The sequence below is a fragment of the Anser brachyrhynchus genome (assembly GCF_964034855.1).
Source record: "Anser brachyrhynchus genome assembly, chromosome: 1".
Lineage (NCBI taxonomy): Eukaryota > Metazoa > Chordata > Aves > Anseriformes > Anatidae > Anser > Anser brachyrhynchus.
The window spans coordinates 24327924-24355524 of NC_137694.1; the positions used below are offsets into that span (position 1 = coordinate 24327924).

At 41.3% G+C, this 27601-nt stretch overlaps 1 protein-coding gene across 14 annotated transcripts in view; it reads left to right on the forward strand.

Moving 5' to 3' along the window:
- CADPS2 (calcium dependent secretion activator 2) overlaps positions 1-27601 on the forward strand; it is a 315444-nt gene that overhangs the window by 38242 nt on the left and 249601 nt on the right. The window contains exons 1-3 of one of the 14 annotated variants that reach the window (XM_080575608.1): positions 7864-8003; positions 8123-8241; positions 9002-9158. The exons of 11 other annotated variants lie outside the window; for them this stretch is intronic. In XM_080575608.1, coding sequence (XP_080431734.1) covers positions 9135-9158 — 24 coding nt within the window. In that variant the 5' untranslated portion in view covers positions 7864-8003; positions 8123-8241; positions 9002-9134. Of the gene's footprint in view, positions 1-7863; positions 8004-8122; positions 8242-9001; positions 9159-23438; positions 24020-27601 lie in introns of those variants that run through there. 2 more of the 14 variants (XM_080575609.1, XM_080575610.1) reach the window with 2 other exon arrangements.

The following is a 27601-nucleotide window of genomic DNA, read 5'->3' on the forward strand; positions in this document are numbered from 1 at the left end:
GCAGCCTCTCATCTGTAAGGCAGCTTCTAGTGGAAAGACGTTTTTGGAAAGAAGCCCTGTCCAGGACGACAGAGCAATAATAAGCCTCTGGTAATACAGATTTCTCTGTCTTCAGAAATGCCTCTTCAGTGACTAAGGAGCTTGAATTATTCTCAGGAATTGTGGCATCTTGATCAGCATCCCAACGTATTGGAGGTCACGTCTCTTCACTGAGCAGTATTTTAGGATCTTGCATATTAATTGCTACCCTGCTGTAGGGATAAAATGAGGGGTAGGAATTGTAGACACTGGAGTAGATGCTGGTCTCTTCAAGCATTTTCTTTATGGGATGAGTGTCAGGAAGAGGGAAAGAATGTGGGAGAAGATGGCAGACCTTAAAATTTGCTTTCAATGGGGCTTTCCTGTGTAAATATACATAAAACTGGGTATTACCTGTGATGTGATTACACTTCATTCTTGAGGAAGGCATAATTTCAAAAGATCAGGGCACTTAAAAAAGATGTAAGCATTAAAGCTTGAAAATTGAGATTGTTTTGTTCTCCTCTGCACGTTTCAAATCTTGTCCATTCTAGGAAAACAGAAACAAACAAAAAACCAGCCCTGTTGCTAGCTGAACAGTGGAGAAAAGAAAAAGAAAAGTCCTGGTCTGTGTCTCCTATATGAAACAGGGAGCAGTAACCCATAGTTTTCATGTTGTTACTTGTAGGATGCACTGTCTGTTCTGTAGGTATGTCTTCTGGTTTTAACCTGCAGTTTTAAGTTCTTGCAAGGTGCAGCTATTCCTCTCTTCTCCCCAGTTGGAAGTTCATATCGACTTTCAATGGCTCCCAAACTCCCAATTCTAACAGTTTGGTATGTTTTCGGTCTTAGATTAAACAATTTTTTCACCATTTGTGTGGGATGTTATTTCTTGGGGTTTGGGGAGGGATGTTGGGTGAAGGAAATGAGGAGAGAAGAAAATGTATTTTGAGTGTTTCCCCATTTTAATGAACCAGGTAAGATCAACTGATTTAAAGCATTTTTTCAGTGTGTAAGGAAGGAAGAGGAGGAGGGGGACAAGTTCAGGGTAAGTGTAGAATGAGCAGTTCGTTTACCACGTTGTAGTGTAAAGACTATGAAAACAGCAAGCTACCAAGTACTACTGTTCCAATGCATTTAACAAATTAGGACAGTGGAAAGACAGCACCTTGGGACGCGTTGGAGATGCTAAATATTGGATTGATTATCTCAGGAAGGCTTTTAAATACTAGTGTAAGATTACTGACTAGCTAGACAAAACTTCACTTATTTTGATAACTTTGAAGTAATTTATAATGCTTTTTTTTTTTCCTTTAACCTTTTCTTGTAACAATACATTGATGTGAGACTTAAAAAATCAAAGATTTCTAAATTATCCCAGATAATTGTATCCCTCTTAATGCTGTAGACAACTTGATTTATCTTTGAAGTTCGCTTTGTTCTGAGCCTGGGGTTACGCTAAATGACTTCCAGACATTCCTGCCAACCTTTATTTCTCCATGATTATATTGGACCAACTGATGTTTAAATGATTAGATTCATTTGATATTTCAAATTAAAAGTTCCAGGACTGCGAGCATGATTGATCACACGTGATTGCAGATTAGGCAATTAGTTTGTTAAATTTGCTTTAGAACTCATGGTTTATGTAGCTTTGGAAAGGATTGTTTGAGTATTCTGAAATAAATGCAGATTTTCCTAGTTACTAGTAATATATACTGGTTAGTTTCAATGTTCAATCTGAACTCTTAAACAAGTTTCTAAGATTCAAAATTTATCACTTGCATTGATTTTTTGACCTTGTTTGACTGCTGGGTAGTGGGGAATTCATTAACTAGTTATTCTGTATCTTTCAACACTAGTTTGTATCCTTCATAGTCACTGTGTTCAACCAGACTTATGAACCATCATCCTTTGCTTTCATTAATTAGAATACTGATGACCTTATTTTCCCCCTGGATTTCATGCTAAGCAGTCTTGCACAGCATTTTTAACAGAAATGTTTTGGTTAATAACATCAATCTGAAAATAGTCGTTTCAGCTGCTTGGTTCAGTTCTTTTTCACAACTGCTTATTTACTTAAACTTTCTCTTGACATTCAACTTCATTTGTGTAAATGAGATCAACCTATCACAGAAAAGAAAGAAATTATTATTTTGCATTTCAATGCATTATTTAATGTTTGTTTGTTTATGTATGTATTTATTTTCAAGGAAAAAAAAACCAACAGAATCCGTTCTTGAGCACTGTTAACTTCACTGAGGTAATCAGATTTGGGGATTGGACAACCCATAGCATCTGTCCTAAAAATGCTCTATTCATGAAACTACAGTTGTGCCAGTTGATGGCAGTTTTCCTGACTTCAAATATTTTCTACTTTTATAAATTTTACCGAGCTTTTGATCAAACAGCTCAATTGTCTGCACAGTCAACAGCTGAATATGTCATTGGGGTGCCTCAGGATGGGAGTTATTTTCTAGATACTTGACGTGAAGGGGAGGCAACCGTACATAGTTTGGTGTGTATGCTGTTTATTAAGATGAGAGTCACATGAGAAAAATATTTTGTGATTATTTTTGCGACTTCAGTCAGTTTGACAATAGTACATATATATATATATATATATAATGGAATCAAGTTAGGGTGTTAACTCTAATTCTGTGATTTTTTAATCCTTTTTGTGTGTGTGTTTTGAATGGGTAACTTAAACATAACTTCAGTGCACAATTTTTTATTGTTTTAATAATAAAAACATATTCTGATAATCACTCCATTTTAAACCTTTTACATCTCAGAACAAGAATTCCAGTACTTGAACATAGAGGGACTGTCTGCACATGTCTGTTTTAACAGGAGAGGCAGGAGACAGGAGATATCCCCTGAGGGATATCAGGGAGTGCGAGCGGGAGATAGACTGGTGGAGCAACTCCCTGCAGGACCGGAGGGAGAGGGACCAGGGTGAGACGCCCCAAAGGGGGGTGGACCCCCTGCCCTGTTGCCATCGGGCAGAGGGAGGGGACCTGCGAGTTGAGGAGGAATGGAGGCAGATCCCTGCTCGACCTCGCAGGAGATGCCCTCCCCTTCCGGCACCGCCTTCCCAGGTGCCCTTGAACAATAGGTTTGAGGCCCTGGGGCTCGAGAGACCCGTGGGTGAGGATGAGGTAGGAAGCCTACCCGGGAGGATGTCTGAGGTGAGGAAGTTGACTCCACGCCTCAGGACTGCCTCCACCAAGAAAGAAAGAAGGGTGATTGTTGTGGGCGACTCCCTCCTCAGGGGAACGGAGGGCCCTATTTGTCGGCCTGACCCCACACATAGGGAAGTCTGCTGCCTCCCTGGGGCCAGGGTCAGAGACGTCACCAGGAAGCTTCCAAACCTGGTTCGCCCCTCTGACTATTACCCGCTTTTGATAGTCCAGGCTGGCAGCGATGATGTTGAAAAGAGGAGCCTCAGGGCCATCAAACAGGACTATAGGGGGCTGGGACGATTGGTGGAGGGAGCGGGAGTGCAGGTGGTGTTTTCTTCTATCCCTACGGGGGAAGGGAGAGGCACGGAGAGGACACGGAAAGCTCATGTGGTTAATAGGTGGCTCAGAGGCTGGTGCCAGCATAGAAATTTTGGGTTTTTTCACCATGGGGAGCTTTACTCGGCACCCGGCCTGATGGCCCCAGATGGGTCTCTATCTCCAAGGGGAAAACGGATCCTAGGCCAGGAGCTGGCGGGGCTCATAGAGAGCGCTTTAAACTAGGTAAGAAGGGGGACGGGGCTCAGACAAGGCTTGTTGGAGCTGTGCCGGGGGAAACAATGGCTAGGCCGGGGAAGAAGGCGATGGCCCAGCTGAAGTGCATCTACACTAATGCACGCAGCATGGGTAACAAACAGGAGGAGCTGGAAGCCACTGTGCAGCAGGCAGGCTACGACTTGGTTGCCATCACGGAGACGTGGTGGGACCGCTCCCACGACTGGAGTGCTGCAATGCCTGGCTATCGGCTCTTCAGGAGGGACAGGCAGCACAGAAGGGGTGGTGGCGTGGCTCTCTACATTAGAGAATCTTTTGATGTTGTGGAACTCCAGGCTGGGAATGATAAGGTTGAATCCCTGTGGGTTAGGATCCGCGGGAAGGCCGGCAAGGCTAGCATCCTGGTGGGGGTCTGTTATAGACCGCCGAACCAGGATGAGGAGACGGATGAGGAGTTTTATAGGCAACTGACAGAAGTTGCAAAATCGTCGGCGCTTGTCCTCGTGGGGGACTTCAACTTCCCGGACATATCCTGGAAACACAACACGGCACAGAGAAAGCAGTCTAGGAGGTTTCTGGAGAGCGTGGGAGATAGCTTCCTGACGCAGCTGGTCAGTGAACCTACCAGGGGTGGTGCCCCGCTAGACCTTCTCTTCACAAACAGAGAAGGACTGGTGGGAGATGTGGTGGTCGGAAGCTGTCTGGGGCAGAGTGACCACGAAATGGTAGAGTTCTCTATTCTTGGCGAGGCCAGGAAGGGGACCAGTAAAACTGCTGTCTTGGACTTCCGGAGGGCTGACTTTGAGCTGCTCAGGACGCTGGTTGGCCGAGTCCCTTGGGAGGCGGTTCTGAAGGGCAGAGGAGTCCAGGAAGGCTGGGCGCTCCTCAAGAAGGAAATCGTGATGGCACAGGAGCGGTCCGTCCCCACGTGCCCAAAGACGAGCCGGCGTGGAAGAAGACCGGCCTGGCTCAACAGAGAGTTGCGGCTGGAGCTTAGCAGAAAAAAGAGGGTTTATAATCTTTGGAAAAAAGGGCGGGCCACTGAGGAGGACTACAAGGATGTAGCGAGGCTGTGCAGGGAGAAAATTAGAAAGGCCAAAGCTCATCTGGAGCTCAATCTGGCTACTGCCGTTAAAGACAACAAAAAATCCTTTTACAAATACATCAACGCGAAACGGAGGACTAGGGAGAATCTCCATCCTTTACTGGATGCGAGGGGAAACCTAGTTACTAAGGATGAGGAAAAGGCTGAGGTGCTTAATGCCGCCTTTGCCTCAGTCTTTAGCGGCAATACCGGTTGTTCTCCGGACACCCAGTGCCCTGAGCTGGTGGAAGGGGATGGGGAGCAGGATGTGGCCTTCGCTATCCATGAGGAAATGGTTGGCGACCTGCTACGGAGCTTGGATGTGCGCAAGTCGATGGGGCCGGATGGGATCCACCCAAGGGTACTGAGAGAACTGGCGGAGGAGCTGGCCGAGCCGCTTTCCATCATTTATCGGCAGTCCTGGCTATCGGGGGAGGTCCCAGTCGACTGGCGGCTAGCCAATGTGACGCCCATCTATAAGAAGGGCCGGAGGGCAGACCCGGGGAACTATAGGCCTGTCAGTTTGACCTCAGTGCCGGGGAAGCTCATGGAGCAGATTATCTTGAGGGTCATCACGCGGCACTTGCAGGGCAAGCAGGCGATCAGGCCCAGTCAGCATGGGTTTATGAAAGGCAGGTCCTGCTTGACGAACCTGATCTCCTTCTATGACCAAGTGACGCGCTTGGTGGATGAGGGAAAGGCTGTGGACGTGGTCTACCTTGACCTCAGTAAGGCTTTTGACACCGTTCCCCACAACATTCTCCTCGAGAAACTGGCTGCTCGGGGCTTGGACTGGCGTACGCTTCGCTGGGTTAGAAACTGGCTGGATGGCCGGGCCCAGAGAGTTGTGGTGAATGGAGTCAAATCTGGTTGGAGGCCGGTCACTAGTGGAGTCCCCCAGGGCTCGGTACTGGGGCCGGTCCTCTTTAATATCTTTATTGATGATCTGGATGAGGACGTCCAGTGCACCCTCAGTAAGTTTGCAGACGACACCAAGCTAAGTGCGTGTGTCGATCTGCTCGAGGGCAGGAAGGCTCTGCAGGAGGATCTGGATAGGCTGGAGCGATGGGCTGAGGTCAACTGCATGAAGTTCAACAAGGCCAAGTGCCGGGTCCTGCACCTGGGCTGCAACAACCCCAAGCAGAGCTACAGGCTGGGAGATGAGTGGCTGGAAAGCTGCCTGGCCGAGAAGGACCTGGGAGTATTGGTGGATAGTCGGCTGAATATGAGCCAGCAGTGTGCTCAGGTGGCCAAGAAGGCCAACGGCATCCTGGCCTGTATAAGAAGCAGTGTGGCCAGCAGGTCGAGGGAAGTGATTGTGCCCCTGTACTCGGCTCTGGTGAGGCCGCACCTCGAGTACTGTGTTCAGTTTTGGGCCCCTCGCTACAGGAAGGACATGGACGTGCTCGAGCGAGTCCAGAGAAGGGCGACCAAGCTTGTGAGGGGTCTGGAGAACAAGTCTTACGAGGAGCGGCTGAGGGAGCTGGGCTTGTTCAGCCTGGAGAAGAGGAGGCTCAGGGGCGACCTCATCGCTCTCTACAGTTACCTGAAAGGAGGCTGTAGAGAGGTGGGGGTTGGTCTATTCTCCCATGTGCCTGGTGACAGGACGAGGGGGAATGGGCTAAAGTTGCGACAGGGGAGTTTTAGGTTGGATGTTAGGAAGTACTTCTTTACCGAAAGGGTTATTAAGCATTGGAACGGGCTGCCCAGGGAGGTGGTGGAGTCACCATCCCTGGAGGTCTTTAAAAGACGTTTAGATGTAGAGCTTAGGGATATGGTTTAGTGGAGTACTTAGTGTTAGGTCGGAGGTTGGACTCGATGATCTTGAGGTCTCTTCCAACCTAGAGAAATCTGTGAATCTGTCTGTTTTAACAGGAGAGGCAGGCCGATGGTGCTGCTGTTAATATATTGAGTGTGTTTGTGCCTCTGGATGGTCAAACATCTTGACACATGCACAATTTTTCAGTTTTCTACGTGGGAAGGCAGGAAACTTTCACGCGGTTAAAGCTGCTGAATCTAAACAAAGCTTCAGAGGGCAAGCACAAAATAAATGTGAAGTTGAGGGCTTTGGCATAACTTGATGGATTTGCTGCAAATGTTGTTGGAGTTTGGGGCTTCTGTAGGATCCTACTCCCAGTTGTCTTCTAAAAGGACAAAATGTTAGTGCTTTACAGATCACTACATGCTTCTTAACTCATTTGCAGGAGTAGCGATTATTTAAAAATAATGAAATGAGAGAAAATAATATTGGCTGTGTTCTTCTACATCATGCAAAGAGCTGAAAGCAATACTGGAATCCTGACAGCTTGCTACCTAGCTGATGGGCACCAGTTCTTTCCTCCAAACTTAGAATGTTTAAAGTAGATGTAATGTAGAGATGTAATATTTATTGAAGAGAATTTTGGCCAGAAATCATAAATAGGATTCAATTACTTGATCTAGTGAAGTTTCTTTTTTTTTTTTCTTTCAGTGAAAAATACCAGATGCTGAAGAGAAAAACAAGAGATTTAAAAAAAAAAAAAGAAAAAAAAAAGACTGAGTTCAAGCAGAAGTTCAGCTTGAACTTTAATATTTCTTTTCCTCATTGGTATTCAAATTGTTGATTTTGGGTGGGTGTTGGTGTGCTAGAGGTGGGCTGCTCCCAGCTGGGGAGTGGCTGTAGGGCCTTGCTAAGGCTTCTGATTGTTGCCCTTTTGCCTTTAGGCTTGTTACGAATTGGGGTTTTTGTACTCAATCCATTGCTGAGATCTGAGGGCCTTCCAGAAGCAAGTGTTCCTGCCTCTGCCACTTGTTTTCTCTCTGGCAAGGTAGCAGGAGCCAGTACAGCCAGCTGGTCTTCTTCTGGACACGGTGCCATCCGCTGATGAGGCATAAACATCGGAGGCTGTGTTTTAAAGCAGAAAAACATACCATTTTGTATGAGGGCTTTTCCTGCTCTCCATGTTGCTGGAATCCTCCTCTTTTTGCTTGCTTATCTTCATTATTCTGTTGAAGAAGCCCTTTCTTCTTCCTCCTCTTTCAAAAGGAGATTCTGCAAGTGTTAAAATAATTGGCATCTACATTTCTGTGGCTATGGATGCCGTCATTCAAGATAGATGGACACATCTAGCCTTGGAAGTCAGGGAGGGAATCAGTGGAAGTGTGCTGGAATGGACAAAAAACAGGTAATAAGCCTGAAAGTGAGACGAAAGGGTGGCAAGGATTGTTTTATGGGGAAAAATTGTACTAAAGCATCTAGAAGATTCTAATCAGTACTTGCCTTTTAATATCTTTTTCAATACAGTTGCTCCAGAAGGCTTGGCTGCTTTCCTGTCATATTCAGCCTGTGAGTTAAAACTCCCTTGGACCATACCAGTCTAGAACTTGCTGTATTCCTTCCCACTTTTTCTTGTAGTGGCAAGGGTGAGGAGAAATTATATATCGATAAACCAGAAAAAAAATCTAAATCAGTGCATAGAACGTCTTGGCAGATGTTTCTTCGCATCATTGACGTAAGCTGACTCTGCTGCAGGTGTATGACTAAATGAAAGTTTTAGTTGTGAACATACTCTGTTTCCTCGGGTCAGGATGATAAATTTCAGATGTGTATACGCAATACCAGCTAAACCATACTTGGTTGTTAACAAAATAATCTGTCTAAAGATTTCTGGGCAAACTGATACTCAGAAATACTGGAAGAAAGTATATTCACCCCTTCGTCCTTCCCACAGAGGCAGAACACGTAACTTACTTTAAATGCAAGTAAAGAATTCATCTGTTTTCTCCATCATTTGAAGTGATGGAAGAGTGTGAGGTTAGCTTGGTCTTCAGACCTGTTGAAATCATTAGGGAGTCTTTCCTTTAATTCCATTGCAATTTGAGTTTGTCTTGAGTAAAATAAACAACTAGGCATATTCTAGAGTCAGGTTACTGAAACTCTAGGACTCCATATTTATCAATCCAAGCAAGTCACCCATCTGAATAACTAGGCTAAGCACCCACTTATTCAGAAACAGCTTCCCTCCCTCATCCCCCCCACCCCTGCAAAAAAAACAGCCCTCCCACAGGAAATAAAAAAGTGCTCCCCAGCTGCTTTCACCATGCAAGGTGTAAAGGCTGTGTTTTGACAGTCAGGACGTTACTTTTAAAATATTCATAAAGTATTGCTGTTTTTTCCTTTTAGGAATTTTTGCTTTAGGAAGAAGATGACTGCTGTAAAGTAGAATTGGATTAGTAACTCGTAGAAACACAGTTAAGTCATCTACAGAGCAGTTGTCTTGTTCTGCTGTAGACCATGCAATAACCAGTGCTTTCAGATGTGCTTTGACATGTGCTCCCCGGTGAGTTTGATCTGACTTTAATAGAAACAGGAGATTCATGATGTTTTGTGTTTTTTTTTTTTTCTTCTCCGTGTGATGCTTAGAAATAACTAACTTTGTTTGGGTGCCTGAATTGTACTTTTTGCTTTTAGTCATAAGTTTGGATTTCGGCATAATTGACTCTGAATTTCAGCTATTTGTAAAGCTTAGTTCTGGAGGATGACTGTAATCTGTAAACTAAAAACCTTGTTCTTGCACCCATAATTCTAATATATTGTGACTCTTCCTAGTTTGGAACGTCTTGTTGAACTACTTTACATAGAGAAATACTATACCAGAAATTCAGTTCCTGGTACAAGTAGGAAAAATGAGCTTGTAGAAGCAGTGAGTGCACTTTTAAGGGCTTTAGGACAGGGTCTTCTTAGCTGTGATACTTTGAATGTGGCATCCGTGTTTTCTGCCATTGTCAATATGATTTGGAGATGAGGAGCCTTTGAAGAATGCAAAGATGATCACAAGGTAACTTATCCAGAGGAACTTGAATGTCTGTGATATCTCTTAGAAATCTAACTACTTTACAGTACAGCTACTTTTTCAACTGTGAAAGTGTTCCATGTATCTGCCAATCATATATGTAGAAGACAGACACATTTAGATATTTTCCAATAATATGCTGAAGATATGTTTAGGTATTTCATGATGTGTGTTCCTCTTTTCTAACAGGATATATTCCATTTTTTATCTTTTTCTTTTATTCATAAAACAAACAAACAAAAACCTTTGCTATTGGTATGTAGAGAAACTATGGGCGATGGTCTTAAAAACGATTTTTTAAGCTTTTGTAGCAGTGAGCTGAGTGGTGTGGAAGAAGTGGAGCCAGATTCATGGAGATACGGGCAACAAAAGGATAAGAGGTGGAAGTCACAATTTGCGACAAAGGAAGCTTCATCTGAATATCAGGAAAAAAAAAAAAACTTCTGATGGTGAATGTGGTTAAGCACTGAAGCAGGTTGATCAGAGCCTGCAGAATCTGCATTCCAGATGTGCAAACTGGGACGGGCCAAGGCCCTGAGCACTGGAGGAATTGCAGTGCCACAACTTAGATGCTGGCCTAGCTTTGAATAAGAGTTTGGACCAGATAACCTCTGCAGATCCCATCCATCCTATTTTTTTTCTGTCATTTTTGTGCATGAGCAATACACGAGTGATGTGTACTTGCACAGTATGCTGCTCAGTGCTTCCAAGAAATTTTGGATTGATTTATTGGGGCATATGCGTACCAACTGTATGGTGTGTTCAGACATGGACAGGAAAACAGATGTGTCTGAAAAGCGTGGGATACACTGAGCCGTGGCGACATTGCCCGAAAATAAGCAGTTATTAGGAAAATCCTAGAAAGAAGTATGTTTAGGTATTACCTAAATATAGGGAGGGATGGGGCTAGCTCGTTTTGTGACATGCTCTAGAGCCATGAACTGAATGTGGCTGTCAAAACAGACAGCTAACAGGGGCAGTGTCCCAGCTGAAGCTACAGAGGTGCCACTGGTGCTCTAAGTGATGTTGGAAGTATCCTGTATTGTGGGAAATACGGTGACTGGGTTGGCTTTTGACGATGTCAGAATACCCTCTGTGGTTAATCTGTGTCTGTTTTGCAGTGCTTTAATCAGTTGGCTGCATTGTTACAATTTTACCTAATTACTCTATATTTCTTTTCACTGCAAGTAATTGTAACCATATGGAAAACATAACTTGATTTCTTGGGGGTTCTTTTTAAAAATATTCTTAAAAAAAATAAAGACCTGGGCAAAATCTATGCCTCCGGAAGAGTGAGCTAGATTGTTAATGGGTATATTTGTGATTTTTTAGAAAGCTTAGTGTAGTTTTATAGTAACCATTTAAACATAACCTTTTGGACATTGTATGTAGAGAAGGAGGTTGAACTATTGCTTCACATGATAAATGTATCTCAGTTATGCAATCTTCATCCAGATCATCTAGCAAGCCCTTGAAGGCTTACATTTTTGCTAGTTTGCTAAACTAGGAGGCAAAACTTGTGCTGTTTTAGCTTAACCAATAACTTTAGCTGTTGATAGTCAGCAAGGTAATTTTTATGTCTGTGCTTTCTCCTCTTTCTTACTTAGTAAGACAGAAAACAGTTAATATTGTTACTTCATGCTTTTTTTCCCTTTGTTTAGGAAAACTTTACTCCTTGTGGGAGTGAAAGAAATAAGAAGATTGTTGTAGAAGATTAAGGCAGTAAGATGCACATGGAAAACCCTTTTCATTTTATTATGTGGATGTTGCAAAATTTGTGTTCAAATGTCAAGACTTTTAGAAAGAGAGAGGGATGATGTCTTTTTAAATTTCTCCTTTTTAGTATCTAGAATAGAATATTTTGATATAACAGACTTTGAAAAGGGGGCATCCTAGAAGTAGGAGACCTAACTACCGTTAGGGGATGTGTTTACCAAATCACATTGAACCACTCCACTGACTAATAAGAAAAAATAAGTAACAATAAAACAACAACAAAACCATAATCCTAAACTTCACAGATTTTTCCTTTCTCAAGGGTTTTTGATGTTTTTAACTAGACAAAAAAAAAAGATAAAATTTTTAGTTTCAATTTAAATATTCTTTCCTGGCTTCATCAGTAGTGCCTGCATAACTTCCAAGAGCTGTAGGTTGTGTAGTTTCTTGCTTCTCTTCCTAGATTGCTTGGATACCTGATTTTTATGTATATTAGGATGATAGCATTTTAAGAGAGTGAAATGGCTCTCAGAACCATAACCTGTAATATGTTAATCAAACACATCAATGCTGCAAATACTTATCAGCTTAGAAGTAAAGGTAAATTGCAATGAGTTCACTGATTCCATTTCAACACTTCATAAATTTGGGAGTGAATTTCAGCAGGTCCAAATGAAAGTGCTCCCAGTAGATTTTTAATGACCATTCAGGAATAACTCAAGTAAGTAGAAAACAACATCTCTGCTCATTTATCTGCAGCCCCCATCACTCTGAGAGCTAGTCTCCGATTGGTGTTGTCCCCATTTAAGGCTTTTTTTTAGAGCTCTTTGCTCCCTCTTCTCCCTTTTTTGTATTTTGTGTGAAAATCTGCCACAGGACAGTGCCCCTTGGTGCTTGGATTGTGTCGAGCTTGGTCCTTGCCATGCAGGTGCTCAGTTTCAATGCCAGAAACTCCAGGTGTCAGAAATTTGTGTATATTTTCCCCCCTCTATTTCTTAACATTAGAAAGTGTTTTGTTTGTTTGTTTTTCTTTTTATTCCCTAGTGGAAGCAGAAACTAAAGCACAAGATGTGATTAAAAGTTTTTCTATCTTTTCTTGTTTCAGAATGTCAGTAGTTAATGGATTTCATCAAGCGTAAAAAGCTGGTTGACTTAGACTCTATTCTCTCCTTCATACCCTCAGACCAAGTTTTAAAGCCAGTTGTTTCAAAGTTGCTTGCGTACATAAAAAAACAAGTGATGTTTAAGCAGTTACCACATTATGGTTATTTTTCTAGACTGTATTCCCTTGATTGCTGGGTTCTAAACAAATGGTCATTGGATTCAAATCATATTTCTTACAAGTAGATTTCCTGTAAATGTGAGGTACATTTTCTTGTCTGCTTTCCATTAGCTAGCTTGTAATCAGAAATGCAAGACTTCTACAATATTTATTTAATCTTGATCTGACTCATTTCTCTTCCTCTGCACTGAGTTTACCAAATGAACGTATCCCAAAACACTGTGTCAATCCAGTTCCCTTTCAAATCTTAATGAACAATCTGTGACAAGCTAATTAGAGATATTTATAACAGTACTAGATTTAGTAATGTATTTATATGAAAAAGTCATTAGATGCTGTACTGTCCTTTGAACAAAGGAAAGGATCCTGTACGAGTTAGAATTTGGAGGTGGTAAAAATGGAATTTATCTATTGCTGTGTTGCTGTTGTTGCAGATGCTAGCTTAAGTGGTTTAATCTCTAACAAACATTAGAGAACGGGAAATGAGCTTGATTACTTGTTGGCTGATTCCTGGGTTGATCCGAGGGTCAGCAGAATATTATTGCTGTACGATGACTTCCACGCATGGGTTACTTATCAAGTCAAAGGGCAGTAATTTCTTCTGTCTGAATACTTTGGCAAGTGACAGCCTGCTGAGGATGGCTCAGTGTTGACTCCCTCACTTGGATTTCTTGCTGTCCCTGCTCCGGCCAGCTCTTGTCCGATGCTGTTGCCTTTTCCTGCAGGGCTCTTGTTGAGTTTATCAAGCCCGATTCCACAGAGGGCCCCTGGAGTTATTGCAGTCTGAATTAATAGTAAAAGGCTTAAGTTTTTTCTGCCATTCTTCTCTTTTCAGTCTCATTCACGTGGCTGTACCATGCTTCCACTTCACAGCAGGGAAACGTGCTGTTGGTATAGCAGAGGAGTCCTGAGGTTTCACAGAAATGAGCTGTTCTGACAAAAGCTCATGAGTACAAAAAGGATTATCTTTTTGAAAAATTACTTATAGGTAAATCTTTAGAATCACATGTTCTTGTAAGGAGGGAAAGTACTTGCGTATGTAGTTACTTTTTTTTTTTAACCTAACCTGGTTATTTGGATTGCTACACTAGAGAATGCCTTGAGGCCTTTGTTCTTCGTTGTTTGATGAATATGGGCTGTACAAAAAGAGGAAGGAAATAAGATGTACTTTCTCTATGCTGTACAGTGTAAGAATGAAGACCTTAGAGGTAATAGCATTACCAGGGGATCCTCTTTGTTATATTGCAAATTGAAAAAAATTCTTTCCTAGGGAATGAGTTTAGTAACTGCCTGTATTTATTGTCGCCTTGAATATGCATGTATGGAGTAAACAAATCTGTAGTAGTATACCGTACAACCTTGTTGTTTGTTGTGATTCATTTGGTTTGCTCATTGAAGAGAGCAAGTTATCAATACATCCTGCATGGTACAAAGTCATGTTTCAGCTGGCAGACAGTCAGCTTTTGTTTTCAATATTCTGTCCTGTTTAGTATTCAGTGCATGGAGGAGAATGTGATGTAAGGGAATTGGTTTGCTGTTTTACAGACTGACTCAGCCATTTAACTCTGTTCCCTCAAGGCATCAAAGGCTACAATAAAAGAAATACATTTTGCCAGTAACTTTCTATAGGAATAAGTACAGCTTAATAACTTTTTAAAATTAGTGTTAACACTGTTGCACAGTGGAGAACACCTTAATTAAATCTGTCTTTTGTTTTTTGTTTCCTCTGAGTCTGTATTGCTGAGACCGAAATCTTATGTAAATCTAACCTCCGATTTATAATTGGAGATGAGATTTTTTTTTTTCTAAGTTGAAATTTCGACTGAAAGTTGATTTCCACCAGTACTAGTTCCTGTGGGGAAGCAGAATTTTGCTATGACTCTGTTTCTGCTTGTTGTTAAGTACAAGAAGTGCAAAGGTCGAGGCCACAATTCTCCAGACTTTTATGCTCTGTTTACACGGAATTAAATTTCTCTCAGTGCTTCATGTTGTGCATTGTGATGTCTGACGGTCCCGGTCGCTTGCACAAGGAGTCCGTGTGGCAGATGAGTTAGTGGAATACGGTTGTAAAGGCCATCAAGTTTTTAATAAAATACTGTTTTGAAAACCTAATAAAATGTCCTAAGAGAGCAATGTTAGGGAGCTAAATCCCAAACTTTCTCTATTACTTGATTTAGAAAACTGCATTTTTGTAATATTGATGATATGACTGAATTATATCTCAACTGTCTACCTTCTTTTCTTGTAAAAGGAGGATGTGGGTATTTGCAGTGATTAATAGTCATGTCTTCAGAAGACAGCGGCGCTGTGCTCATTAGGTAGAACTTGAAACACTAAGTGAAAAGAAAGTTGTTTGTGTTGAATGTAGGAAAAGGTGGATCACAGAGATTGTTTAGATCTGGGAAACAAAAATTCTGCCTGGAAGGAGGGCTGAGATTAAGCTGTTTTGGACTTCGAGGCCTGATCAAGAAGTGTGGTGTACTTCTGTGAGTGGTAATGAAAGGAAGGAAGGAAATGGGTGGTTTGAGTGCGGACAACATTGTGAATCTCTGAGGAGGGCTGTGCTAGGCACACGTTGACACCTGGGCACCACAGGAGAGAAACCAGACAATGTTAACACCAGTTCCTTTTGCAAAGAAGAGAGGAGAACTGCTTAGATGAGCCTGTTGAATGAGATCTAATTGTGCCTGTGAGCTGAGGTGAATCCAAAGGTGAAACCTTCCAGATCCTCTCTGAAACATCAGTGAAGAAAAGGAAATATAAAGAGAAAGTAGATTTATGGAACCTGAAAGACTGAATTTTTGAAAATAGTACAAGAATAGGGAAGATGAAGATACAACATGGATTTCATTTGGAAAGAAATCGCTGAAGATCTTGATGAAAGCTACTGTGATTCCCTCAGTGAATAGCTTAAAGGAAATGTTGCAAGTGTAGTTTTGGCTTCTGTTTTGAATAATGTAGGTGTATGTTTTAAAGGGACACCTTTATCCATGGGGGTGGGAGGATTATCGTTTTTTGGCGTGTTCTTTTGTCTTTTTACTGAGAGCATACCTGACTGCAGAGAATAAGAGGTGACGCATGCAGCAGCATGCTAGAGGCTCTGTGGTCACCAAAGCTGGAGCCAGGGAAAGGGAAGGAGGGAGATATGAAGATCTGCAGCGATTGCTAGGGAAGGTACACGTGTGAGGGCGGTGTGGGGAAATAAAGGGGGTGAGGGGGAGCAGCAGGGCCCTTGAGGGGAGGCAAGCCAGGATGTCTGGTGAGGGGCTCAAGGCTGTGAGTTGGAGCCGGGATCTGGTCTGGAGGCAGTGCTCAGGGTCACCTTGGTCTAGTGGTCCCTGGGAAGGCCGTGGTGCTGAGGCAGGTCCAAGGCCAGCCTGGTAGCAGAGTCAGCAGGTGAGGGTCAAGGCTGAGGACCGGGGAGGCAGGAGACACAGACACCATGGAGCTGAGGTGGCTTCAGTGGTGCGCATTAGACTGCAGCAGGATTTGGTGAGAACCAAGGAGTATCTGCTCTGGGTTGCTTTGTGTTCCCACAAGGGAAGAGAAAATTAACACTCAGTAATTGAATTCATAGATGATAATTAGTAGGTGTTGTGCAAACATTACATGTTTTGCACTATGTGCAAAACATAGCAAGTACTGCGACTTTATTTCAAATGATTAAGACAGGAGAAATATTTAATTAAGTAAAGCAGGAGACAGAATCCAGAATCTTGATCATGAAAGAAAAGCAACAAATGTTTTCTTTCTAATGTATGAAGCTGCTTCTTCCCTCCTAGGTAGCAGAGAATCAACGATGAGATGGGAAAAAGATGCTCATGTAGAGAAGTAAATTCTAAAAGGTTTGGATGATGAGAATGCATACCAAACAGAGGAAACTACTTAGCATAGCAAAAGGTAGCACTAGAAATAGGATAAAAAAAGGCAGAAGAAAAAAAAATAGAAGAAGTTCTGATTCATTACCAGGAAAAGCCTGACAATACAATCTGTTAGCTAATGTTATAATTTCACAAACGTCTAAAAGAGGACTGACAGATGTTTATTTGTGATATTCTAGGGGGATTTTTTTTTTTGAGTACTTCTCATTTTTATTGGGAAATTTAATCAAGTGTTTTCTTGTGGCTCTAAGAGTTATGTAAAGATTGTCCAGGGAAATATAACTTTGGATAGAATTAGTGCACTAGTTTCTTGTGCCTCTTAAGAAATTAGTGAAGTCTGAGAGGTTTGTTTAGAATGTGAGAACTATACATTTACATTTAGGTAGACGGTATTTTCCTTCTATATTTTGATGTTATAGATTCAGATCTGAGACAAACTCATTTTTCCAGAAAGGTGAGTGGATTTGCACTAATTAATGAATTTACCTGTAAATAAAGATGCTCTAGAATATGTCAACAAACATTTGAGTGCAGACTTTTCACAGACTAAGGTAATGTTTTGATGAAACAGGAAACCATAGTTATGTATGTGTGTATGTCTGACCTAGATGAGACTGACTGGGGAATGCTTAATCTGCATTTCAGATATGTGGATGAATACAGCCAAGCGTGTAAACTTGGATAGTACGTGTGTGACTTTTGGCATGGAAAGATGATTTGAGTCCAGTGTACATAGGCATCTGACAAAACAACATGCTTGATTGTAATATGTTTGAAGATCATAATGTTCTCTCTGCTTCCCCTTTAGAAGCCTTTTTTCTATTTTCCTCCAGTTTGAGTATTTGAAACAAAGTGGAGTACTCTTTAAAGCTGCAATCAGATGCTATTATAAAATCTGTTTTGCTCACCTGGTACGTTCAGCTGTGTAAATTAAGCCTTAAGAATTTTCTGCAAACTGACCAGAAGGACTGCTAAGATCTAGTCTGACTTCCTAATTATGTGCATTTAAAAAGGCATCCTGTTGTTCCTTTTTCAAATCCTTTCTTTCTGCTAGAACATTTGGTTCAGGAAGATGCTCTGTTGTACTTAAGACTTAAAATGATGGAGAATCGCCTAAAAATCTTGATGACCAAAACCTAGTGGTGTATTTTTCTTTAAAAATTTACCTTTCAGTTTATTAGATAGACTACTACTATTGAATAATGCTCTGGCATGTAAGCTCTTGGATGTAAGCAAAACAAGATTTGTGGGGGCAAAGTAACATCTTATATTAAACCAGTCTACATGATTGGGATGGGGTAGTTTTTGAGATGGAAGCATTAAATTATAAAATTACAGTGTTAACTGCTAGCTGGGGTTAATTGCTCCTCATTGAACTGTGCTACGGTACTTAAGAGACTGTGTTACAGAATAGATTGTTAGGGAAAGTGGAGATTATATTAGTTAGGGAGAAGATAATGAATCTCCTATGTACTTACTGGATATTTCTCTGATGGAATTGTAATGCATCAGAAAACCAAACTGCCTCAGGTTTGTGTGTACAGGAATCTTACAGATTTATGAAAGTTATTTCCCAGACATAGCTCTGAGTGATGGGGCTGGGAAGCAGAGATGATGCACCTTCACAAGATGCACTCTCTTTGCTGTTAGGGCAATGTTTTTGAGTTGGTTGCCATGTGTAGTAGTTGCTTAGTTTCATCCATGTGGTTTTCATGAGATTATCTGCTATGCTGTTTCAAAATCTTATTATGTGCTGAGGAATAAATGTATTCAGGGATTTGAATACGTCTGTCATGGAGGATGTTTATTGTGGTGGCTATGCAGATGTTCATATTTATTATTCAGATACTGTCTAGATGTTTCTGATAAATGGATTCCCGAGGCTGGTCTAAGAGTTGGAGATGAAAATGTCTGAAGGCTCATGTTAAGTGGCTGGGAAAGGATTTCAAAGTAGAAACTTCTCCCACTCCAATTTCCAAGGCGAGAGAGTAAGTGACAAGTGTAAGTGTACAAAATGTGATGAGGTGATATGTGAATAGTTTATACAAAGCTACAGTCTCTTTCTCAGCAATGTGTCCTTGCTCCGCAAAGCTGAAGGTCACTTGGGTTTGCACAGTATTTTTGTTGTTGTTTTTCTATGGTCCTTAATATCATGTCTCTGTGACCATCCTAGGTCTGCCATAATGTAGCTAAATTAGGCTGTGTGCACTCACTTGTAAACTGCGTGTTTGTATGATGTAGAAACATAACTTTTAATGATCTTACAGGCCATGCTTTACTTCTATTCCCTTAGTTTTTTTCTATATTTTAATTGGATTGGAAAAACAGTCCATCTAGCCAACTACACAACAGTGGCTTTAATCAGATGGATAGGAAGACACTGAAAAATGGAGCAAGTGTGTGTAATAATTCCCACAATGATAGTAATGTCAGGAATTTTCTACCCAAGACAGGGGGAATGGGTATGTATATAGCATTCTTGTGTATGTAATCTGCAAGTAGATTTCCATAAATTTGTCCAGTCACCCAATATATTGCAATATACTTTGGCAAGGTGTTGATACATGTCTGTTATCCACTAACCTTGTTAAATTTTCTTTGACATTAATGTGTTAGTTGAAGACAATCAATTAATGAGATGTATTTTTTTTTAAGCCTGAATTTATTGTCCTTAATTTGAAGGGTGTTTCAGAGGTGTGGACCATCTGCTCCTGTCTAGTTCTAGGGAAGCCAAGAAGCTTCACTTCAAAATACTTGTTTGTGCTGCAATTTGTCTATCATCTATTTATCTTTCCAATCTCCATAAAGAGGTGGCATTTTCTTCTTTCTTTTGGAATGATGAATTGTGGAGGACATACAGCGGTTCGACTTAGAATAGTTCATTCTGATGTACAAGTATAGTAATCAAGTACAGAGGGAGGCCAGTATGGCTGAACAGGAATTGATAATGTAAAATGGAGAGTATGGGAGGTGGAAGCGGGGACAAGACATCACCCAGTGAGGCAGAAATGGGATTAGGAAGGTCAAAGCTTGCCTGGGCTTGGGGGCGGGGAGATGTGTACATGGCCACAGAGAAGGAACTGTACAGACACAGCAGCAGCAAAAGGAAGATGGAATGGGAATGATGGATGGAAAAGGAAGACAGAAGGGGATGAGGGAGCTGCCAACAAAGGACAAGAAAAAGCTGAGATACTCCATGCCTTCACTGGGTTTCTTTACTGGCCAGGTCTGCTCTCAGGTTTCATGGGCCTTTTTGACTAGTTGCAAACTTGGTGGGAGAGGGGTTCTGCCTGTGGTACAGGAATATCAAGTCAAAGAGTATTTAATTAGGCTGGATCTAGGTGATGGTATCAGACAGAGTTCATCCAAAGGTACTCTCTATCGTCTTTGAAAAGTGATGCAGGGAGGTCGTTGGTAACTAAAGTATTGTGTCACGTTCAACATAAGCAAGAAGTCTTCACCAAGGAGGAGGATCCTGGAAAGCAGAAGCTGGTCAGCTTCACTTTGTTCCCTGGGAATATTATGGAATATTATAAGTTCTCATGGAAACTATTTCTAAGCACATAAAGGACAGGTGGGTGATGAGGAACAGGCAGCATGGTTCCAAGGGAAGATTGCTTTTGACCAATCCAGTTGCCTTTGTTAATGGAGTGTCTGCCTCAGTGGATGAGGAGAGAGCAATGGAAAAGTGGACTGGATAAGTAGATTGGATAAAACTTCACACCTTTAGGCTTAAAGGGTAACAGTCAGAATTCAGCAGCCTAGCCGACTGGTTAAAGTTATGTTTTTCAGGGCTTGAGGCTGATGCTGCTGAATGTCATTAATGCCCTGAAAGACAGAACTGAACACAGCCTCAGCAAATTCTCAGGTGACATCAAATTGAGAGGAGAACTTAATAGCAAAGAGCAGGGTTGCTGTTCAGGGGACTCCTGTCTTGTTGGACAGATAGGCCTACAAGAATCTCCTGATGTTCATCACAGATGAAAGCCAAGCCACACAGCTGGTCCACAGCCCCATGCATCTTTATTGGCAAGGGACTGACTGGCTGGGTCCTCTTCAGCAAAGGACCTGGGGAACCTGGTGGACAGCGAGTGGAGCACGAGTGGTGGTAATGATGTCTGGCTGCATATTCAGCTGCATTAGCAGGAGTGCACCTAGTCAAGGGAAGTGTCCCATCAGCTTGACACCGGTGAGGCCACATCTGGAATACTGTGTCTATTTTTTGGTCAGATAGAAGAACACTATCTACAAACTGGAAGAAACACACCAGGGTCTCCTAAGGTGGTTAGGGAGGTGGAACACGTCCAGGAAAGGTGGAGAGATGTGGGTTGTTAAAGTACGAAGAAGATTAAGAGGTTGAATGCTGTTTTGTAAGGGGGACAGGGCTATAGGGAAGATCAAACGAGACTCATTTTAGAGCTGCACAGTGAAAGAACAGGAAGCAATAGTCACAAACTGCAACACGGGAATTTCTGACTAGATATTTTGGGGGAAAAAAATCATAAAAATTATTGGAGCAGATTGCACAGAGAATCTGCAGTATCTCCATCCTTGGAGATATGCGAAGCTCATCTGGACGGGGTCCTGAGCTGCATGATGTATCTTCCTAGCTAGCCTTGCTTTGAAAAAGAGGTTTGATTAGGTGACTTCCAGAGGTCCCATCAATCTTGAATATCTCTGATTTGCAGCCCTTGCAGAGAAGTGGAGTATGGACACCGTTTTGCTTATTAATAAAACCAGATTAAAGTTTCTGGAAAATATTTTGTAAAATTACATAGTTTGGTGAAATACTGTTTAAATGTCATCAGAATGACCAAGGCATGCAGAATAAAATGGATACTTTACACCGGATTTATTCTGGTTTTTATTGTTACCCTTTCTTTTCCTTGAACTTGAGCCAAGCTAGTCATGAACTGCATAGCCATAGAGTGTGATGGGCATGTAACTTCATGTTTGTATTTGCCAAGTGCCAAACAGAAATTAGAGTCTTTGTTTTTCTTGCATTTCAATTACTGAGAAGAGTAATTTACATTTCTTTTTAATTCAGTTTTTCAGAGAAGGTAAAATCTTGTTATCTGTGAAACCTCCACATTTTATCAGAATTGATGGAAACTGGGAAGTGTATTCAGAAGTTACCTGTGTGGGGAAAAAGCTGACATTTGCACAGAAAAGGAACGGTTGTGTGATCACAGTGTTTCGTTAGAAAGTGGGCTAAAATGGGACATTAATGTCAACTTCAGAAAGATGAGAGTAGGTTGGAGGAACGTGTATTTTGCTGATGCTTCTGTTAGTTCAAACAAGTCTGCTGTAGTGCTGTGTCTTCACAGCTATGCTTCAGAGACCTTTGCTGGCAGATACACCAAGTGTCCTGGTGTAAGCTTGTTGGCAAGCAAAGCTCATTGGTGCAACACTTTTAAGGTATGAAAAAGCTGTTTCTGATAGCTTAATTTGTATGTGGAGAAGTTATGCAAAATCAGAAAGATGGTTTTTGGAGCACATAATTCTTCTGTCTGGCAAATAGTTCTGGGGGTACACGGTCAACATATCAGGGTGTAGAAGATGAGATAGATGCAGAGAAGGAAAACTGGAGCTGAGCTGTATAGGGAGATGAGTGATGTAAATCCATTCAGTCCAGTATAGTTCAGACTGATAATATATTGAGTCAGAGCGTACATCTATCTATATGTTAGCAGCAGTTTCCTTTAAAACTTCCTTCAGTTTTCATTTCTGGAAAGACACAAATAGACGAGGCTCCCAACATGGACAAGGATCAATGTACGCATCTCTGCTAAGTGTAATTTTCATGGTAACATGTATGAACTGTTGTCCATTTTCTTGGCTTGAAGCTCTGCATATGTAGCCTTTAGGAAAGATGGTTTACTTGGGGTTCTGGCAACCTCAAGGAACTAAAGCTGCAAAGCCATTGTGTACTCAAAAAGGGGGATGGCCCCAAACAGTGGTGGCATGAGGGACAGCAGAGCATAGCTGGCCGAGGTGTAGCATGTCTGTGCAGCCACCCAAGACTCACAGGAGGTCGGTGAAGTCTGCTACATGGAAGAAACAAGTACAATAATATGAAGCTAGCTGATGACTGTCAGCTAAATTCTGCAGCAAATCTTAGGTAGTAGGAGTAGGTACAAAGAAAATGGTTGTGACTGCAGTGACAACCTCAATTTCAGAGGAGATAGCTTGTATTGGGGTATGATATTTACTGCATTTAGGACAAACGGTTTTGTTTGCTAGTGTGGCATACTCTGTGTAAGGTTAAGAATGTATTATTACAACAAAGAAAAATTTCTGTAGTTGCTATGAGAAATTTCTAAATAGTTAACTTTTTTTTTTCCTGTTTCTTTGTCTTTTGATTCTTATGTCCAACAAACTAGGAAGGTTTGATCTTTTTTCTTATGAAATATTTGATCCCCGTCACTATCAAAATACTTGTTTTTCTTTCCCTCTCATGTGGCCAATGTGTACTTTTTGGAAGCTGACCTCATTTCTGTATCTTGGTGGTCAGTGCAATGTGCTTAAATTTTTCACAAAAATCAGACTTGTCTTTGCTACCTGTGCCTTTTGTTCCCAACCCTCTACTCCCTGAAGAAAACCAATGCTTAAGCTCTCTATTTCTAATGAAACATTTTACAGTCCTGTCTAAGAATCTTGAATGTTTCTCCCTGGATGATGAAAATATTTTAAGTTTCTGACTTAATGATGCAGAAACTATTTCTTATCTGGAAGGAAAAGTGGAATTGAATGACCAATACATTATTGGTAGTGTTTCTGGTTTTTAAATAAGTGGCAGGCTAATGAGATAAATGCCATGTTGCGCTTGCTTGATTATAAAGAATGGGAAACTTGTATGGTAAATGTATCTGGTTTTGTAAATCTAATATTTGATTCTGAGGTGCTCAGTTGTTGCACAATGGGTATGTACACACAGTAGTCTGATTTGAGTGATAGCAAGCAGACGCCTTAAAGACACTGTTTTACTTGGAATAAATTCAGCTTTAAGAAAATAAAAAAAAAAAAACAAAACAACAACAACAAAAAACTGCTAAGGTTGCTAAGTGACAGCAAAATATTTATCCATTATTTAGAAAATGAAAGCAGTTTAAGCAATGAATAGTAAGGGAGAGCATATATTGTGTGCCACCCACGTACTGTATAGGTCTATTGCTGTATGCTGTGGAGACGCACATAATTCAGCAGGGTAACCACAGCTATCATCCCTGGTTTAGTTCTGAGAGTCTCTAATACCGTTTACTTGGTCTTACTCCTCAGAAGACCATCTCCTGAGTAATTCACTAAAAATAATCACACTCTATCTCTGCTCTAAACCACAGGTGATGTTCTTGTTTGTGAAGACAGCTACTGGAAGGGGAAGCAGGATGGAGGAGAAGGAGGGGAAATGGGGTTGAGGATCACTGTTTGTAACTGGCTATTTGCCTTGTGGGGTTACTTTCGTCATGGAGGTAAGATTAAGTTCTTTAGCAGCTGATGATGTGGGACAGACATTTGTTGTTTTAGGAGAGGGTAATGATAGGCCTGGCCTCAGGCTCTGGGCCAGGCCTGTGACTCTCACAGAGGAAGTGTGCGTGTGTCTTTCCAGAGACCAACCCTGTGGGTAAAACCCTCCCCACCACCAACATGAGTTGTGGTGAGAAGCTGGGATGAAGGCTGGGGTGGCTCAAGAGCTTGGTAGTGAGAGTAGTTCTGAGTCTTGTTAGAAGCTTTGTTTACATGTCTGAGGCTCCCTTGGAAAGCAGTCGGTGTGGTAGGTTGACCAGTACCCCACAAAGCTGAGCTGAGAGACCCTGCAGAGGAGGCCCTGGAACGGGGTCCCTGAGCTTGAGATCCTGCTGTGGTCGGAGGATTTGGGAAGGCGGGTGGGGACTAGGGGACTGGTGGTGAGATCACTTAACCAGCTACCTCTCATCGCAGAGTGAAAACACGTGAAACAAAATCTTAAAACCAATAAAAACAGTCCATGCACAACACATGCATTCTTATTTTATTGGTGTGTGTGGAGCTCAGGTTGTAAACTTGCTTTGATGTGTGAGTGGACTTCTTAAATGTGTGGGGCCTTGAACATGTGATCTCTTTGAATTGCTATTAAATCATTTGTAATAGATTTTATTTATCATCCTGGAGTTGTTCGTAAAGGGTCACTGTAAGAGGATTTGGCTGTTATCTTCTCATCTTCTTGGTTTTGGTTGAAGGTATAGGCAATGGGGCAAATTATTCTGCAGCAAAACTCAGTTAATGGAATCAAAAAGTTAGTCCTTGGCATAATTTCCACAAGTCTGGCAGGACAAGAAGCAAAGTTACATTTGAAAAAGTGAGAAGTTGGGTGAAAAAGGACCTTATTCTTCATTAATTTCTGTTCTTTCAGGAAATATATTTTTCACTTGACTGAAATAAAGGGGGGAAGCAGCTTTTTGAGTAAAGGATCATCAGGTTATTTATTTACCACTCTTCTCTGGTCTCAAAATGTATACTTTTAGCTAAATTTGTCCAATAATAATAATTATTATTATTTTTCAGGAGGGACATATGTAATCTTTATTTCTATAGTTCCTACATGTTGCAACTGATAATTTACGGAGTGGTTCTTTGGTTGGCTCCTCCCTATCCCTTGTTTTTTGTAGTCTGTGTAAGAAATTTTTTATCTAGCTCTGTTTATAATTGCAGTCATCACCTTCTGCTGTTTTCCTAAAATACCCATATGGTCTGAGAAAGGGTAATTTACGTTGTAGCTTGGGAGCAGAGAAGCAGAAATACTGTAGCTTGCGTTAAGGTCACAGGCTTACTGATCCTCACGCAATTGGAAGTTCTGGGTGTGAAGACCTTTAATATGTGGTTATTTCCTTGCTATATTTCTAAAACTGCCACAAGGTGGCAATGGTTCAGAGTGTTTTTCCTCCTGTGCCAGCTCTTTGGTTTTCTGTATTTTTCAGAGAACAGGGTCAGCTGCAGGCTGTGCGGCCTGGCGCATGGCAGGAGGCTGCAGGTGGCTGACACAAGGCACTTCTCTTGCTTTTTAAGTCTGGAGGATAAAGTTTTGTGGGGGGTGGCTGCAGTGTGACTTAGGTCTTTGCCAGCTGCTGTTGGCCGCATACATTTAGGGCAGTACTGAGTTGATCTGTGTGCACTTCGCTGGTGGGAAGCAGATGAAAATGCCCTAAATCTAGCATCAAATCCTGTGAAGCTAGGATTTTCTTTTTTCTTTCCTTTTTTCTTTCAAACAGAAGATAAAATGTTACTCTTACAAATCCATATATGCTTGAGTTTTCCTTTAAAATGTTGTTGTTTATTGGTTAATGAAGTAAAAGGTGTAACATTGGAAAAACTCCCTAAACCGCAAGATCTGTTTGAAATACAAGTTCTGATAAAAATAACATTAAAGCCTCCGTTTGTAAGATCCATTTATTGAATTTGTTAAAGTTACGAGTGCAGATAAAACAGGAATGCCTCTAGGTTTTCATACTCAAGTTTTGCTTTAGAAGGAATAAAGCATCTAAAATAAATCTTTAATTCTGTAAGAGGAATATATGGGGATATATAACGTGTCTTTGAGTTGCTAAATGCAAGGGAAGAATTTTTTAATAGGTAATTGCATGAGACTGTTTTGATAGCTTTATATTACTCTGTGCATTATGAAAAGTGAAATTGTTACTGCAACTTGAAAAAAAATACTTTTAATTAAATAGCTCTAAGAAGTTTGTTCTATCTTAAATATACATTTAATTCTTTGATAGTCTCTTGCAGTTAGCAGATATGAACAGAAAAAAAAATTAAACTTTTGCAAAAGGTACATTGTATGGAAGGGAAGAGAAACTTTTTTGTTGCATGGTTGCAATTAAAAAAAAAGTTTTAGGGTGGTTAATTTTTTTTCCCATAAAGCTGACTTTGCTTATCTTCAACTCATCCTGCAGAATGCAATCAAACCTGGTATTCTGAGTCACTGGAATTTAGTTATACGTTCTCCCATGAAGCAGCAGTAGTTATTTGAGAAGTATCATGCAGAGTTATGACAACAGATTTCATACCACTGAGAATGCAAAATCCAAATAAAGCATACAAAACTGAAGCAGGTTGATGGGATGTGACAGAATCAGTGAGGCTTTACTGCATGCTTCAGGTGATGGTCTGAGTTCAGTTTTGTGTTTGGGGGGACATGTAGTAATGTTAAAATACTTTCTTGTTTTCTTGTGCTTTTTAAATTATTTTTGCTGTTCATGACTCTTTGTGTTAGTATTAAAATGTGGGCATAGAGACATTGACAGTAAAGATGTAAAGAAGTACTTATGAGGGACAGAATGCAAAGGTCTATCATGCATGGACTTGTGCAGATATCCTTGGTGTCCGCATCTCTCTTCAGTTGTTGACCAAGATGGACAACTTCAAAGTAACTCAGCTGTGGAGCAGTTGAGCATTTAGCCTGTGTCCAGGAGTTGGGATGTCACAATCACAGAATGGTTTAGGTTGGAAGAGACCTTAAAGACCATCTAGTTCCAACCCCTCTGCCATGGGCAGGGACACCTCCCACTAGACCAGGTTGCCCAGAGCCACATCCAACAAAGTATTTAAAGTCTTGAACAGTTCAGGGATGGGGTATCCGCAGCTTCTCTGGGCAACCTGTTCCAGCACCTCACCACCATCACAGTAAAGAATTTCTTCTGAATATCTAATCTAATGTCTTCCACAGACACTTTTTTCCCTTTGTTGCTATTATGATTCTAGCATAAGCTACTTCTACTGTAAGCTTATGTTTTGTAGACACATTTGGCTGCAAATTGAATTGTGTTAATAAATGCATTAAAAATGACCACCAACAACAAAAAAGTGAGAATTCACTGTGGAGTCAATATTCTGTCAAATGAAAAAACAGAGGACCTGTATGTTACAGTGGGCTACTATAAATTATTCTGTGTCTTCGCAGTTAGCACAAGTGTGTCTTTACGTATGACAGTATATGGGACCTGTAAAATACAATTCAGATTGTCCTTAGTGCAAAGTGTAGCTCTTCATATTTTTCCACTGGAATTAATATT